Source organism: Diorhabda carinulata, chromosome 2, assembly GCF_026250575.1.
Source record: "Diorhabda carinulata isolate Delta chromosome 2, icDioCari1.1, whole genome shotgun sequence".
Classification (NCBI taxonomy): Eukaryota; Metazoa; Arthropoda; class Insecta; order Coleoptera; family Chrysomelidae; genus Diorhabda; species Diorhabda carinulata.
Window position 1 is genome coordinate 24,938,606 of NC_079461.1, and position 16,198 is coordinate 24,954,803.

The 16,198-nt window shown below is 30.6% G+C and overlaps 2 protein-coding genes across 2 annotated transcripts; one reads left to right on the plus strand and one right to left on the minus strand.

Annotated features, from left to right (window-relative positions):
- Positions 1-240: 240 nt before the first annotated feature.
- Positions 241-9,867, minus strand: LOC130890926 (glycylpeptide N-tetradecanoyltransferase). Its single transcript, XM_057795360.1, has 6 exons — positions 9,726-9,867; positions 9,277-9,530; positions 8,058-8,274; positions 5,946-6,062; positions 5,335-5,686; positions 241-2,621 (listed from the first exon to the last, which is right to left on the minus strand). The coding sequence occupies exons 1-6, from the start codon at positions 9,824-9,826 to the stop codon at positions 2,199-2,201; spliced, it is 1,464 nt and encodes a 487-aa protein (XP_057651343.1). The 5' UTR covers positions 9,827-9,867; the 3' UTR covers positions 241-2,198.
- Positions 9,868-11,135: 1,268 nt separating this feature from the next.
- On the plus strand, positions 11,136-15,228 carry LOC130890846 (prohibitin-2). Its single transcript, XM_057795222.1, has 7 exons — positions 11,136-11,444; positions 11,576-11,696; positions 12,244-12,469; positions 12,583-12,816; positions 12,925-13,002; positions 13,101-13,197; positions 15,106-15,228. The coding sequence occupies exons 1-7, from the start codon at positions 11,312-11,314 to the stop codon at positions 15,195-15,197; spliced, it is 981 nt and encodes a 326-aa protein (XP_057651205.1). The 5' UTR covers positions 11,136-11,311; the 3' UTR covers positions 15,198-15,228.
- Positions 15,229-16,198: the final 970 nt, after the last annotated feature.

Below are 16,198 nucleotides of genomic sequence, written 5' to 3' on the forward strand. Positions count from 1 at the left end.
ACAAAAACTTGTAAAACTTTCAGAAATAGATTGTGTATTTTGTTTTAATTGCTAGGGAACAAAGGATCAAATATCAATTTCAAACAATGTAATAAATAGTTGAATAAATTACTCAAAAATTTGTATAAGCAATAACCATATTGACATATAATAACTTGATAACAAAATTTGAATTATTTTCTAATAAAAAAAAGATTGTAAACTCAGGAAAGCTATATAAAAAGAAATAAAACAAAAGACTCATTTCAATATTTTCATTGTGTTCATGCAACTAATAATTTGGCTCACATTGAAAAACTTTGGTGATAAATAAATATTTCACATATATTTTTTGATGGAAATCCGTTTCTATTAAATTAACAAATTGTATATTTTACATCACTGTTTATAATACAAATCCTCTTTACATGATTTTGAGTCTGATCTACTAGTTAATATTTTATTATTTATCTGTGTTCCTAGTTTTTTTAGCCAAATTAATTCATTTTTCAAATTCAGTAATTCATTTTCCTTTACTGATGGTCATCTCGTACGTTTTAGAGCACTGGTTTCCAAACTGTGGCCGTGAGGGCGAGCGGGGGTAGGGTGATACTCTTTGAATATTTTAAAAAATCTCAGTAAAAATTTATTAAAACTACATTTACGTTGTCGAACTTTTAATTTAACAGTGCTTTTACTATCGCCCGCTCTGATATGAAATAAAAGGCGAGAATTTCCGAGGTCTCCCCTCCAACACCATGTCATTGTCATGTTCCATTGATCAGTCACAGTACTTTATGAGACTCCTCAGTGTGCGTGTGTTGTATTACGTGGGTGTTCAATCAAGTACTATTAGATTTAAATTTTCATAATGGAATTTTGACTTTTAGTATAGTGCGATTTGAGTGAGAGAAGATATTCAAATTGAGCTCGGCAAAGAAACGCAAGTATCAAAACATTTGGAAAACCTTCATACCTCAAACACTTTTAATGAAAATGTTTACAGATTGTCAACTGACCCATTTAATATGATCATGACTCCCTGCCAGAAGGTTTAGAAATGAAAAATGATTCATCTGCCAAGTATGACTATATAAATGGAAAACAATCATTTTGGATAAAATACTTCAAAGTATATCCCAACTCTTCAATTATTTTTGCCTTTTTCAATCACTTGCTTGCGTGAAAAAGCTTTTTCAACTCTTGGGGCAGTAAAAACAGAGTATCAAAACAAACTTGATGTTACCAATAATATGAATAAGAAAATACAAGCTGATCCAACTCATTAACTTATTTTTCTCTTATGAGTAGGATTTTTATTAATTTGAAACTTATAATTTTGTATCTTCTCATAGTGAATATATTTTGTTTTCAATACTTAAAGTATTTTTTCAATATACCCATTGCCAACTCATTGTTTAAGGGAGGCGTGGGAAGCTTTATTTCAACAGGAGGGGACGTTGTACAAAAAATTTCGAGAACCGCTGTTCTAGAGTTTAAATAACGCCGGATTAGAAGGTATTATTGTAGAAAAAAATATTTTTTTCTTGTACATTAAAACACTTGATCACAAAGTATAGAAATGAAAAATTCTGTTTTTAGCACAACTTATCATAGATGTAATTAGGCTATTTATTTCTTTCGAAAAAAATATAAAATCTTGTAATATAGCATATTCTCCTTTGAGAACTTTCATTATTAATTATTTGAAAATGCCAATTCATCAAATGCATAGAAACGATTTAGCACATGGTGGAAACTGAGGCCCAAGACGGTCAAAATATGAAAGAAATGTTCGCATATTGGAAAAGAAAGCGAAAAAATCTAGCAATAATATTTCTGGTAAGTCAAATTTTGGTATTTGTGATCGTAGAGAGGTACTTTTTGGAAAGCGTGCATCTGTTAAAGTATGGTCCTGTTTTCAGAAAGCATTTATTAGGGGTGGCAATGATTCACAACCCACAAAACTTTTATCTAAGGGTAGATTTAAAAAAATAATGTAATCATTAAAAATAAAATCATCTTTGATATAACTTTTAATGAATTTTCAATTATATATTCTATAAATACTTATATCCATTTACTTAATGAAAATATTTGAAAATTTGTTATCTAGGAATGCCAACATGGGTAGCTAAATTAATTTAGTATAATTGAAATCAGCAATCTGTTAATTTATATCATCGGATCAAACCACCAAAATCAGTAATATTCATTCTTTATTGAAGCACCAAACCTATGTTACAGGGCATCATACTGGGGCACTTCCAGTTATACAAATAGTACTGTAATTTACCATCGCCTATACCAAACTTAAGTTGCAATAAAAACTCGGAATTATCCATGAGGTCTAAGGCATTGAATACATCGAAATTCAATTGTTTTGCTGATATTAAGGCATCTGTCATTAGAGGAATCCAAGGTGTCCCTTTAGATACATTGTAGAAAGAATAAGCAGCTTTTAAAGTTTTGTGTACTGGATGATGCATCACCGTTGATGGTAGAGTATAGTAGCTAATAAAATCAGTTATTTCGCCATTTGTTTCTACTACAAAACTATCAATTATATTTGTTCGAGGTAAAAACCAATGAGTAAAATCTTCTTCATTAAAATTTGGTGCTAAATCAAAACGACTCAAATACTGAAACAAAAGTGAACAGTCAATAATATACTAAAATAAAGATGTTTTCAATGGCTACAATAGTGAGTGCATTTTAAACAGACTTTTCTTTAACCAAGAGCTAAAGTACTCAAACGATTTGGTTAATCTCTCATAGGTAGAAGGATACCAGCTGTTTGAAATGTAAATTGTTTGTAGAGCGTTTTGTCTTTAATTTTAATTTATTTTAGCAAGTTTTACTTATTAATATCTAAAATATTCATAAAGCAAATCTGTACTAATTGTGAAAATTGGAGAGTATTGAGATGCGGGCCTTGTCAGTTTAAATTTTTTTCCAATCATCACTATTTCTAAAGATATCATAGCATAAAAATAGCTACTTTGAAAAAGTAGTCAGTCTTCGACAAACCATACAGTTCACATATTCAAAACAGTTGAAGTTAAATATGTCTAACAATCTTCATAATTAAAATTCTAATTATTAAACTATCAACTCAATATTAATTTATTCAAGTAATTTTGTCAACTCTATTTAAATACCTTTAAATTAGAAATAAACAAAAATTTGTTTAAAATTGTCTTCAAGTAAGACGGATTTAATCTGACAACAGGTCTATGTTAAATGATTCATTATATGCACATAAAATGAATAACGGTGCTACTGATATGTATAAACTAGTTTATGTTAAGCAGTTATCACTAATGGAGTTATAGGAAATTTTACATTGATCCCGTTTTTTTCAATGATTCTCAATTAGTATTTAGTATAGTCAACATTTTCCTTAAGCACTAGTTCACTTTAGAAAATTAGTTATTTGTCTTCATTGATCTTTCATCTTATGGATTTCTCAAATATTGTTATAACTATTATATCCATAAATATTTTATATACAGTTAGATGAATAATATTTAACTAAATATAGAAATGTTTATGTGAAAACTTTAACCAACTTAATTCCAATTTACCAGAGTAATACTGAACACACTGTTTACATCACTAGTACACCAACACTGACGCGCGTTTCGATAACCAAGTTATCGTTTTCAGAGACTGAAAGTATACTAAAACTTAATGACTTAACTTACCTGTTTTATACTAAATTTTACCACCAATAAACCTTCTCTCATGAAAATTAGTTCCAGCGGGAAAACCTCCTTGGTGGGAACCTTCACATTTTTTTCTTGACTACTAAACTATGGAGTGGGCTGTATGAAATTAACCCTTTGTCCCTATTTAAGCTACTCTTACATTTAGCAATTTAATGCTTTCAAATACATCCAACAATTTATTATTAAATACATTTTTTAACAATTTTACATTATTAATCTTTATGTCATGATTAGTGTCTTAGTCTGCCCAATATACAATCACCACAGCTAATTTCATATATCCGACTCTTTTCCAAATTTGATATTTCATCCTTAGGATTGCCCATCCATAATTGTTGGATTTATAAGCCAATTTAATACCCACTCTGTTAAATATTGATGGGAAAATTTAGTATCAAACAGGTAAGTCAAGTCATTAGATTTTAGTTTGCCTTCAGTGTCTAAAGATGATAACTTGGTTATTGAAACGCGCGTCAGTCAGTGTAATTGTGAGTCTTTATGTAGTAGTGGTGTAAATAGTGTGTTCAGTAAGAATATCGCCAACGGTTCCAGAAATTAAAACTTAGTTACCAGTGTAAGTTTCATTAGAATCATACATTTAAATAATTAACTATTGCGCTAGAATCTGTTTGCTTTTGTTGATCGTTTATTCGCACTATAATCTGAGTTATATGTATAAAACATGTCCACAAGAGACGAAAAAATACACGTATATATTAATGGAAATTGAAAGGACGATAAATATTTGGAACCTCTACAAAATCAAAGTATTTCTACAGTATGAGGATGGTACAAATATAAACCTGAATTTTTGAAGAATTTGCCATCAGTATAGGTAGTATTGAGCAAATAATTCGTGAACAGCTCAGTTACCGCAAAATTTCAGCCATATTGGTGAGAAGACTTCTGAATTTTGAACAGAAATTCAGAGCGGTATGGTTACAATGTCAGCAGGGAAGGTGTTGTGCACTGTGTTTTGGGACATGAAAGGTGTAATTGCGGATGATTTTCTCATTGAACAACGAACTGTAACCTAAAAAACACGGTGAAAACTGTTTACAAATCAAAACGACGCGATATTCCAATCCGTAGTAGGATATTGCTGCAAGACAAGAGACCACATATAGCTAGGCTTATGATGAAAATATTGAACAAATTACATGACAAGCCGAAATAAAAGTGTGTAGAGTGTGAAGTAGACTATCTAGAACAACTATGAAAAAGTCAGCTATGTAACTTAGTAATTTTTTATAGCAAAATTCACATATCACATTTAAAATTGTTTGAGAAATACTTCTGATAGAATTATTTCTTCACAAACTGCAATTTAGAGGTCTTCCGGATCCCAAGATTTATTTTCCAATGAAAAAGTTACAAAAAATACTACATATAATAAAATTAAATATCTACAAAATAATTAATTATTTGAGCTCTTATAAGGATAAGATTTAGTTCAATTTCATCTTCTACCATTTTTTTTAATTATGATTATTTTTGAATTCATTTCAAAATTTACTTGATACTCATGTCACTAGTGCAAAAAGACTTCACACATAATCTATATTTCAATAATCACTACAAAACTACAGTTTAATCAAGGTTGACTTGTAATTTTTATATTTACCTCTTCAAGTAATTTGTGGGCTTGTGGTACATCGTTTGGTGTCATTTTCCGAAATCCAGGAGTTTTTGGTTTATCTGGTAGCTTATATAGTTTAAGAGTTCTTTGCAATGTCATGTTGCGAGACAAATGAGAGAATTTGACTTCAATCAACTTTTTGGGGTTTAGCGATCGATGCCAGTATGTGCATGTACTGACAGGTTTTGGTAACACAATTCCAGCTGTATAAACTGCTTGAAATATGCCATTCAAGTGTACTCGACGGGTAATTTCCCTGATCAATACAGGAGCTACTCTTTTCGATCGAAGTTTTTTATGTACACACAAAAAATTGATTTCTACCATTTGTTGTCTCCTAAAAAATGAGAAGCATTGGTATTAATTTTTTTAGCTCAAACTTGTAAAAAATAAAATGTTTGTGTTTTATAAATTGGAAAAACTATACAATTTTACTTGAAGCATTTTAAAATTGAATATTGCTTTTTATTATGTGTGTATTTAGAAAAAATATGCTGTTTTGGTATTAGAAGAAACTTTTAGTGATGAAAAATAGATAAAGATTTATTGTAGCCAATTTTTATACCACGTTCAATTTTTGCATTTTTTATACTTACTTTTTATATACATTGAGCGTGGCAGGAATAGCAGATATAAATCCTACCAATCTACTACTTTTTACAACTCTTACCCCACAATGCCACTCTCTTTTCCAGCCCGGGGGTTGTAATGCCCTAAAAATTTAATTTATTCACTTGGTATAAGAAATATATAAAAAGTAAAGTACATTGATTTGTTTCTTGGTTTCTCATTTATCAAATAACTAACATGAAAATGGAAAAGTGCTTATTTTAGGGCTTTCTCTGTATTCTCTAATTTCTTCAGTCTCGATCTTGGGATGTAGATTTTCATGATTCGGTCCATCTCTTTGGAGATCTGCTTGCAGTCCTCTGGTGTTTGCCTCTCCTTGAATGCTTTTTCTGCCAGCCGATCCTCCACCTCCTTACCCATCTGACCACATCTGTTATCTGGTCACAGGCCTGTCAGAACTGTGTTTCTGTCCTAGAGGGTTACTTCGGCTGTTTATCTAAGGGTTTTCATCTCTGTTGTCCAGAAGTTGTTTTGTCCTGCTTATATCCTCTCTCGTTTCAGTTGCATATGAGATGTATAGCTGGTTTTTATATACCCACCTTGCTTGAGGTGGATATAAATTTGTTGTACTATATAATGTTGCATAAACTTCCTGAGATTCTTGCGGACTTGTTGGCTTGTATGTGTACTTCCTAGTAAATGTGTCTATTGATTTAGGTTACAGTTCTTAGATAGTTGAAGTTTATAACTTGTTCTATTAATTTATCGTCTGTGGCTAGTTTGCAGCATACTGAGTATTTACTTATTGTCACAGACTTTGTCTTGAGGATAGATATCTTCTTATTAAACTGTTTTGTCTTTTGGTTTAATCTGAAAAGCATTTGTTATAGAATAATTTTGTCTTCTATTCTATGAGAACAGTATCATCTATGTAGCATACAATTAGGAATTTCCTGCTTCCCATCATGTATACTCTTCCTGCTGTTTTGACTCTATTTATTATATGGTCTAGGATAAGGTTGAAAACCATTTGACTTAGACCATCTCCCTGTCTGTGTATTGTCATGCAGTATTTTTGTATGGTTGAGTGAGTTAAGTCCCTAAGATTATTCATATAATTTTTCAGTGGACTTATTCATCCTGTAAAATGTGTATAAAGTCTTTGAGTTATACCCTATTGAAAACCTGTATTAGGTCAGAAAAACATAGGAAGGCCAGTTTATTATACTCTAGATTTTTCTTGTTACTGATCTATATTTTGCAAGAAATACTGTGTTAATATTCTTGTTAGAAGTTTCATTGTGGTGCTAAGAAGATATATACCTCAGTAATTACATGGGTGTTTCTTCTCTCCTTTTTTATGAATAGGGAATAGGTTTCCTACTCACTGAGTACTATCAGTGAAGACATCGTCAAGTAAAATAATGCTGTCAGTTTATTTATTATTGAGTCTCCATCATACTTAATCAATTCATTGCTGAAATTGTCCAGTCCTGGAGACTTCAACGTCCTCGCTGATTTCGAAAAGTATCAGTCTCTATCTTAAAGTGGTTTATCCACTCGCTCGGTGAGATCTGTAGTTTGTCTTTTTCTCTGCCCGATTCCATATCCTTCTTGAAAGATAATGCTGTATTTTGATTGAGAACTTCTTACAATTCTCACATTTTATCTTTGATATTTTTACATTTTCCCTGTTTCATACTATAATATATCATCGTTGTTCTTCTGTTTTTATGATTCAATATTTCAGATAGGCTCTTCTTTTTTACAACAAAGAGTTTTATTTCTTTGATAAACCAGGTTTTTTTATTTTAAGTAGTTGTCATATTGACTTTTCTTTTTCCAACTGCTTCCTCTTTGTAATTTATTGAATTGTTCTTTATGTACTGGCTCTCTTTCAGGTTAGCTGGGTGCCCAACCTCATTTTACAAAAAATCAACTGATGGTGATGTAAGGGATCTCATAACAAGGATTTATTATTTGTGTATGTTTTTGTTTGTAATTATATAATCAATAGTGGATTGATTGCCCTTGAGTTTGACAATGTTATCTTGCATTGTAGTTTATGAAAATAAAAAGTGACAAGTAACATTAATTATGAATATGTGTAATATGAATATGTATGTTGACTTGCATACCATTTCAAAAATTCAGGTTGATAATCAAATCTAAACATACAGTCGTCATCTTCAACATAATTCTCATTAAGTAACGTATAAAGTTCTTTTAATACCAAAGGTTCATCTAAATTAAGAGTATCCCATTTAAAACCATCTGGTAAACTATATGGTTCTTCTCTAATTTCAGATGGTTCCTTATCTGGTTCTATCGCCTCATTAACAGTTATTTTTTCATCTGAAAGTAATATATAACATAACAGACAATAGTTGATTAGATGTTAAAATATAGCCAATTTCATGAGTATAATCAAGCATATCAATCTACTGATTCATAGCAGAATAGTTGGCTGTCAAGGGTACATATGCCTTATAATAGATCTGCCGCGCCCCACTTGAACTAACCAAAAGACAATGTCCTCTGGAAAACCAATCAGACGCTTAAATCTTTTGATGGATTAGGATATGATTCCTAACTAACCAAAGAGGTAGAAACTGGTTAGAAGCTGTGGATGGAGGAGGGTTGGAGGTCGTCAAGGCAACCTTAGAATCTGGGGCTGTAAAGCCCTGAGCCGTCTTGGCAGCCTCAGTCACTGATGTTTCTGCAGTTGTCTTGTCAATAGCATCTGTCAAAGCTTTAACATCTCTAGAAACTGATGCTTTGAGAGTAATGAATTCCATAGCTCCTGTACAGCTCAAAGCTCTTAAGGGGAAGAGGATTTATCATGGTCCCTGTTCTTGCAGGGCCCTTGGAATTTTGCCAGGTTTTCCACAGGCAATGTTCCCAATACGTCCTCCTACCCAACTAAGGAGGGCTACCAATGGGACTCATCACCAGCATCAAGGTCCAATGGCTCCTTCAGAGAGCTATCGAATAGTTTCCTTCTCTGATAATTGGAAAATATAGAAGCTTTTTTGATTCAGGTACTTAACCAAGCAATCAATGGTTTGAATCATATTTTAACAACTAGAAAACTCTGTAGATATATTCTGATATACCATCCAGTTAGAATGGATTTACACACAAGGCTATTCCAAAGTATTCATATTTAGAAACTAAGCATCATGATTTTAAAAAGAGGTATAATCTATTTCAATATCTTATAGACTAATTCTCCTTGTTGAACCTTGTGTTTTATTGATGATATAAAAAAAGTTTGTTCAAAAATAAATTACTCTACTTTTTTAATAGATAACTTAACATTTATACATTCAAATATTCGATCAAAAAAGTTCTTACCCATTTTAGGCACAGGCTGAGTATGCCAAAACTGAAAATTCTTTTTAAGAGCTTCCTCGGAACTTTTTGCTGGCTTTTGTGATAAAGTGAAAACTTCCATGGCTGCTTTTAGCTCTTTAATTGATATCGTATTAATTGGATTGGAAAAGTTTGATAAGAGATTTTTTTCAACTTGAACAACCTCATTATTTTGGTCAATTTGTTCTTCTTGTACCCCATTTTTCTTCTTTTTGTTTCTATTGCGTTTTTTTGTACTGAAAATGATATTATCTACAATCTACTTTACCGGAAATGAAAACAATCGCATTTAATTAGTAGTTAAACACTTTGATAGTTATTAAAATAATTAACTGTGGTATTGATCTGTCATGTTTCTTATAAACAATGGAGTTTCTATAATAATTATAGAATCCATTCTTCACAAATTAAAATTGCAATAAATAAAATACCTCTTATTTACGACGATTCCATCCGTACTTTCTTCCACTGGACTAACATTTTCCAATAGGTTTTTTTCAGTATTTTCCGACATTTTGGGCAAAACTGACATAAAGCATGAATGACATACAAGAAAACCGGCATTGACATTTCTGGCTGGGTTCCATTTTCGGTTGGTTGGAACAGAATTACCTATAAGAAGATAGTAATTGTTATTTTATTGTAACAAATTCTTATAAATGACTTTATAAATCGTATAGAAGTTATATTATGAATTAGAAGGATTTAAAAATTTAAATATTCGTATTCTTTCATACACATTGACGTTATTCAAAGCGATTATCAGCTGCTGATGCTTGATTACTTTAAGCATTAATTAATTTTTGAAAACAATTTATTGTAAATACAATTAAATGGATGATCAGTTGATCATTGAGATACTTGGTTGGAAGAATTGTATAAATTATCGCAAGAATGGTCCCGGTTAGCGAATTTTGGGCGCTCTTATAAAGAAAATTATTATTTGAAACATCTTTATTGTACCTTTATCATGTTTGTTAATATTTGTTCAACATTCCAGTTTATAATCGAATATATCTTTTCGGAAACTATGATTCTGGATCAGATAGATCACGTACTAGATAAATGCGGACCTCGTTCCGCTTTTGGTGGAAATTTCCAATTCAAAATTAAACCTCCAACTAAAAATAAGAAGAAAAAATTATTTATTCCCCTTAAATGGCTGTCATCCATTAATTATCATGAACATCGTCATTGATAAGTTACTGAGGTTTGAGGGTTTTATACTTTTCGGCATACAAATAACTTATTAATATTGAACTATAGCGCAAATTCATGTGACGGGATGAATCATTGATAATTGCTGAAAAACAATTTATAAACATCTAGAATATATTATATAGTGGATAAATAATCATGAAAAAATTAATGTAGAAAAAGTAATAAAAATCAAAAGTTTAAATTTGACATTTCCACCAAAATTTGAACGCGACACTAGGACATAGAGATATAGTAATTGGTAATACCTCTATGCACTCGGAAACTGAATCCAGATTTAAATCGTTAGGATCCGCAATCAGCTGATAGGTGATCTAATTGAATCTGAGTTTCCGAAAACTCCTTGTATCAGTAAAGATTGAGGCCTTTCATTTATTGCACTCATTATTTATAATTAATCAATTATAAGTAGTTATTTAAATGAATTTAATAATAAATAGGAAGGTGATATTAAATTGTGGTAGAAACGCTTATTAAATTAGTGGGCTGATGGTGACGTCATGACATCTAGAATTAGATTACAATTATAATTTTTCAAAGCTCATATTAGTTTGTGACGACAGTCACTGAAACGTTAGATGAAATCATACAGCACTTAAATTTAATGTAAATTTTAAAATATTGAATTAAATGCAGCTTTTCATTTTTTCTATAAAGTTGCCGACTGAAAAACTGTTGGCGAAAAATAGCATTTTAACTTTCAACTGTCAAAATCAGCCATTATTGGGCAATAGATAGAATTAAAGCACATGCTTTTTTTCTCCTAATTTTAGCCGATCATTATTAATAAATTATTAACATGGCCCAAAATAAATTTAACGATTTAGCTGGAAAATTTGGTAAAGGTGGTCCACCGGGATTGGGCATTGGTCTAAAATTATTAGCTGTCGGAGGAGCTGCTGCTTATGGGGTTTCTCAATCTTTGTACACAGGTAAAATTGTGTATTTAATGTATAACTATGAATTTTAAGCAAAGTTGAATCACGAATTGTACATTTACTATATGTGTACAATCATTATATTGACATAATCGGCAACTATTTTCATTTATGGACATTTTTAGTCGAAGGTGGGCATAGAGCTATAATGTTCAACAGAATAGGTGGAATTCAAAAAGAAATTTATACAGAAGGTTTGCACTTCAGAATACCATGGTTTCAATATCCTATAATTTATGATATCAGGTAGGTAATATTTTTTACACAGAATATTATTTTAATTTTATTTAATTTTATCAGTCATTTTGCATATACTTTTTCTTTTTTACGCATCGAAGAAAATGGCAAAAATTTCATTTTTATTCTGATTTTTGAAATCTCTGCAAAACTTGATTATGAAAATTTAACAGTAGTATTCATTGGACTGATTGTGAAATGCTTCATATTTTTATTTGTAATTTGTTGCCACATTGTATAAGTAATAATTTCTATTATACTGTTTTTCAATTTTTTTATGATTTTCCTTTGAAAATTACTATAAAGTATATTCTTCACTTGCTTACTATGTTTTATGCAATTTAATTCAATTGGATTATGTAAAGAATATTAGAGTAGTCAGAATTACATTTTTATGAAAGTTGTAAATGAGATGAAATATTGTTTTGGTGAATTGATTTCTCCAATAATTTGGTTATTACCACTATCATAATTTTTCTTTTTTACCTTTTACATTGGCTGGTGTTGGATTATACACCATAATCTGTTGATAGATGTTTGTTATTTCTAATTCTAGATCCCGCCCACGAAAAATCTCCTCTCCAACTGGGTCTAAAGATCTTCAGATGGTAAATATTTCACTTCGTGTATTATCCAGACCCAGTGCTTCTCAATTGCCTGTTATTTATCAACAACTAGGCTTAGACTATGATGAAAAAGTACTCCCATCTATTTGTAATGAGGTATTAAAGTCTGTTGTGGCCAAATTTAATGCTGCCCAATTGATTACACAGAGACAACAGGTAAAATAAAAAATATCTATCTCAAATTATACAGTTATTATAAAAATGTTGCTTTGTTCACTGTTTCTTTGAAGTTTGAATAAAACATATCATCAGTAATAAATATATTGTAGGTATCACTATTAGTTAGAAGGGAATTAGTAGAAAGAGCACAAGATTTTAATATAATCCTAGATGATGTATCTATAACAGATTTATCTTTTGGAAAAGATTATGCAGCTGCAGTAGAAGCTAAACAAGTAGCTCAACAAGAGGCTCAAAGAGCAGCATTTGTGGTTGAAAAGGCTAAACAAGAGAGACAGCAAAAAATTGTACAAGCTGAAGGAGAAGCTGAAGCAGCAAAAATGATATCCTTTTGTATTTTTGAAATATTTATTTTAGCTTGAATCTATATATCATTTTATTTTTTTGTTGATATACAGTTTTTTAAAATTATTTCCTTAATTATATATTACTTGGGAGAAGCAATTGGACAGAACCCTGGATTCTTGAAATTGAGAAAAATTAGAGCTGCTCAAAATATTTCCAGAACGGTATGTATACAACTGTAGGTTAAAAAAGAATCTATTTTCTTTAAAAATTATTTTATAGAAATACCTCAATGAATGTTAAATTAATTATTTGTTTTTAGATTGCTAATTCTCAGAATAAAGTATATCTCAGTGGAAATAGTTTGATGTTGAATATTTCGGATAAAGAGTTTGATGAAATGTCGGAGAAGTTGCAAAGTAAGAAGAAGTGAATTTAAACATTAATTTTCATTTAAAGCTTTTGAATACTTGCAGAGGATATTACAACAAAAGATTGATTGAATGATAATAATTGTAGACTTCTCCTTAATTTACTTTTATATCTAGTATTTTCTATTGGCATGTACACAGTTGTTACTATGTGTAAATATCCATTTATATAATAAACGGTCAACATTGCCAAATACTTTTTACTTTTTATTTCTATATGAGCCACTCAGTGCACATATCTATTAACTCCACTTTATCAAAATTCTTAAAGTATCAAAGCCCTTGGTGAAGTAACTTTTTATATTTATAATAACTTTCCTGAATAATAGAGATTAGCACAATTAAACGGCAAATTTTTTTGGCCATTGAATAATAATTTATTTCAGAAACCATTTTAATTAACTCCATACTCTAATGTAAATCGTTTCAGTAATGCTGTAACTGTTTTGGCCGTGCATCAACGCTTTTTTTGTTTTTAAATAGCTAAGGATGCTTTCTCCCTCTCAATAATATTCGTAATAAATTCGCATTGGTGTACAGATAAAAAGAAGCGCAATGCAAACAGTTAGTATAGCAGTGATCTGGCATGCTGACTTTATGAATGAAACTAAAGGATGAAGATCCCATTCATTTACATATTACTTTTGAAAAGAGATACTTGATATTCCCGTTTTTATAAGATACATTAGAGACTCTAATCAGGTGAGTGATGGGCGGATATATGATTGTTGTTTTAAAGAACAAGTTACATCTTTGGTTAAAAATGTTATAAAACATATAAAGTCGTTTCCAGCCTACAGTAGTCACTACACCAGAGCTCATAATCATAAGACAACAATATTTAAATCCTGACGTAAATATTAAGATGTATACGTCATAGAATGTGAAAAGACAAATGTAGCACCTGTGAAAGAAAAATATTACTATAATGTATTCTCTAAAAAATTTAATTTACATTTTAAACAACCATCAAAGGATATGTGTCAAACTTATGATGCTTTTCAAATTCAATCTTCAGACGATGAGGGAATTAAGATGACAAAAATTGAAAAGGAAACTCACAAATGGCTGCCGATCGGATGGCAACATAATGAAAAATTTTCGTATTTTCTTTTGACTTTTATCTATTAACATTTGTTTATAAAAATCTGGTTTTGAATATTTCTGAAAAAAAAATCTGGAGCAAATCTTAAATTTAGAAGAAAAAATTTGATTAATTTATAGTAAACAATTTAGCACCTCAAGTTTATTGTGAAGAGAACAACTGTTTTGCTTCATCAGTAAACAAAAGATTTTGTAAAAATTTTTTAGTTTAATTTGAATAAAATGAAATAGTTCCAGGTTTCTTTATACTTTAACCAATGGTAACCATTTTCATCTTTGTATACATTTTTTAAGAACTACGATATCTCAAACTTTGGAATTAATTAGTGAAACGCAAACTTGAGCCAAATACAAATCCTGAGTCAAAAATTACACTCTGAGGTGTTTGGGAATGCAGTGAAATCATTGAGTTTATTATTTTTTATTGGGAAACGTACACCCTTAGATTGTAAGTTGGTTGAATATTTCATATTGATATTCCTATGTGTATTGTGTTGAGGGTAGTAAAGACTGCAGTTTATTGCAGATTTCCCCTCTGGAATGAGTACTTTTAGTAGTTATTAAATATATATGGCACAAACAACTACGTACCTTTTCCCTTTTTATTGTATATTGTCAATTCTTGCCATACCAATAGACCATAATCGTCAGTTTTCAGTAAACATAGTATTCTTTTATCACTGTAGTTTGTCTACGTATTTGCAACTTATACGCGCTTTAATAATAAGACATCAGAACGAATGGCACACTTGGCAAAATCATAAATAACAGTATATTTTTGTATTGTTTTAGGGCAAAGTGATTATGGATCGATACCAAGCAAAAGCCGGAATACACTTTTAACTTTATCAGAGTGTGAAGCTAGTCGAATAACAAATATTTGAAATATGCATATTAATAGACATATTTTATTTATTTGATTGTTTATTGTTAAATCATTTTACCGATACGCTTATGTTAAGTGTGCTTGATATAGAAAATGGGACAAAACTTATTATTTTATTAGTGCATAACACAATTTGACAATTGAGTAAAGTGTTTTTTATTGTGTGAGCATTATCAATAGGATGCTAAAATTATTTTGATATGAAACATCTATAGGCGTAGAGTAAATCTGATTCTTGGCGTGGCGACGCATCTCCACGGTGTAAAAGGGACATTATGTAGTATACGTAACGTAGTAGTGTGTGAGTCGTGACGGTGCCATACGCAAGCGACTGTGTGCAATTTCTCTTACCGCACTGAGCTCGCATACCTATAGTGTATACAGTGTTTACCACCTTACACATGTGAAGGAAACCTGTGTTTTAATATGCATTAGTGCGTAATTTCAGTTCACTTTTCTGTTACAAGAAACTATAACGCTTCTATTGATTCCTTATAAAATATATATCAACAATCCTAATATTGAGGGTGTACTTTTTGCAGTTATTAAATTTATTTCAATTATTACTACATAAGTAGAAAAGTTACAAATGGAATGAGCGCGACTTGAACCCGGGACCTCCCGCATATGAGCCTTGTACTCTAGTCACTACTCTGCGGAGATCTTAATAATAATTTTCTATACACACTACTGCTTAAAGTATGCTTCTTTAAGCACTGTACTTTATCAAAGATATTTTTTGTCTTTTTTTAAAACTCTTCATTGGCTGCTAGATTTTCTTTTCTAATACACTATTAAATTTTGATGGTCTAGAATGATTTCCATACGAAATTTCCAATGGTCGTATGCCTTTCCATCAAATTGAATCACTCTAAATTTTTTGAATACTTCTTTGGAAGACAATTTGAGGTTTTATTCACTTTCACAGGTTTCAATAACAAATACACTTTTTCAACAATTCCTCGGCATCAAACAGTGCTTATTTTATTATTAACGGTT

Excerpts from the sequence above, each read along its gene's own strand:
- LOC130890846 (XM_057795222.1), top strand. The coding sequence starts at position 11,312 with ATGGCCCAAAATAAATTTAACGATTTAGCTGGAAAATTTGGTAAAGGT. Across the intron at positions 11,445-11,575 it reads TTCTCAATCTTTGTACACAG|TCGAAGGTGGGCATAGAGCT; the intron begins GTAAAATTGTGT and ends GGACATTTTTAG. Across the intron at positions 13,003-13,100 it reads CTCAAAATATTTCCAGAACG|ATTGCTAATTCTCAGAATAA; the intron begins GTATGTATACAA and ends ATTTGTTTTTAG.
- LOC130890926 (XM_057795360.1), bottom strand. The coding sequence starts at position 9,826 with ATGTCAGTTTTGCCCAAAATGTCGGAAAATACTGAAAAAAACCTATTG. Across the intron at positions 8,275-9,276 it reads TCAGCCTGTGCCTAAAATGG|ATGAAAAAATAACTGTTAAT; the intron begins GTAAGAACTTTT and ends TATTACTTTCAG. Across the intron at positions 2,622-5,334 it reads CCCACAAATTACTTGAAGAG|TATTTGAGTCGTTTTGATTT; the intron begins GTAAATATAAAA and ends CTTTTGTTTCAG.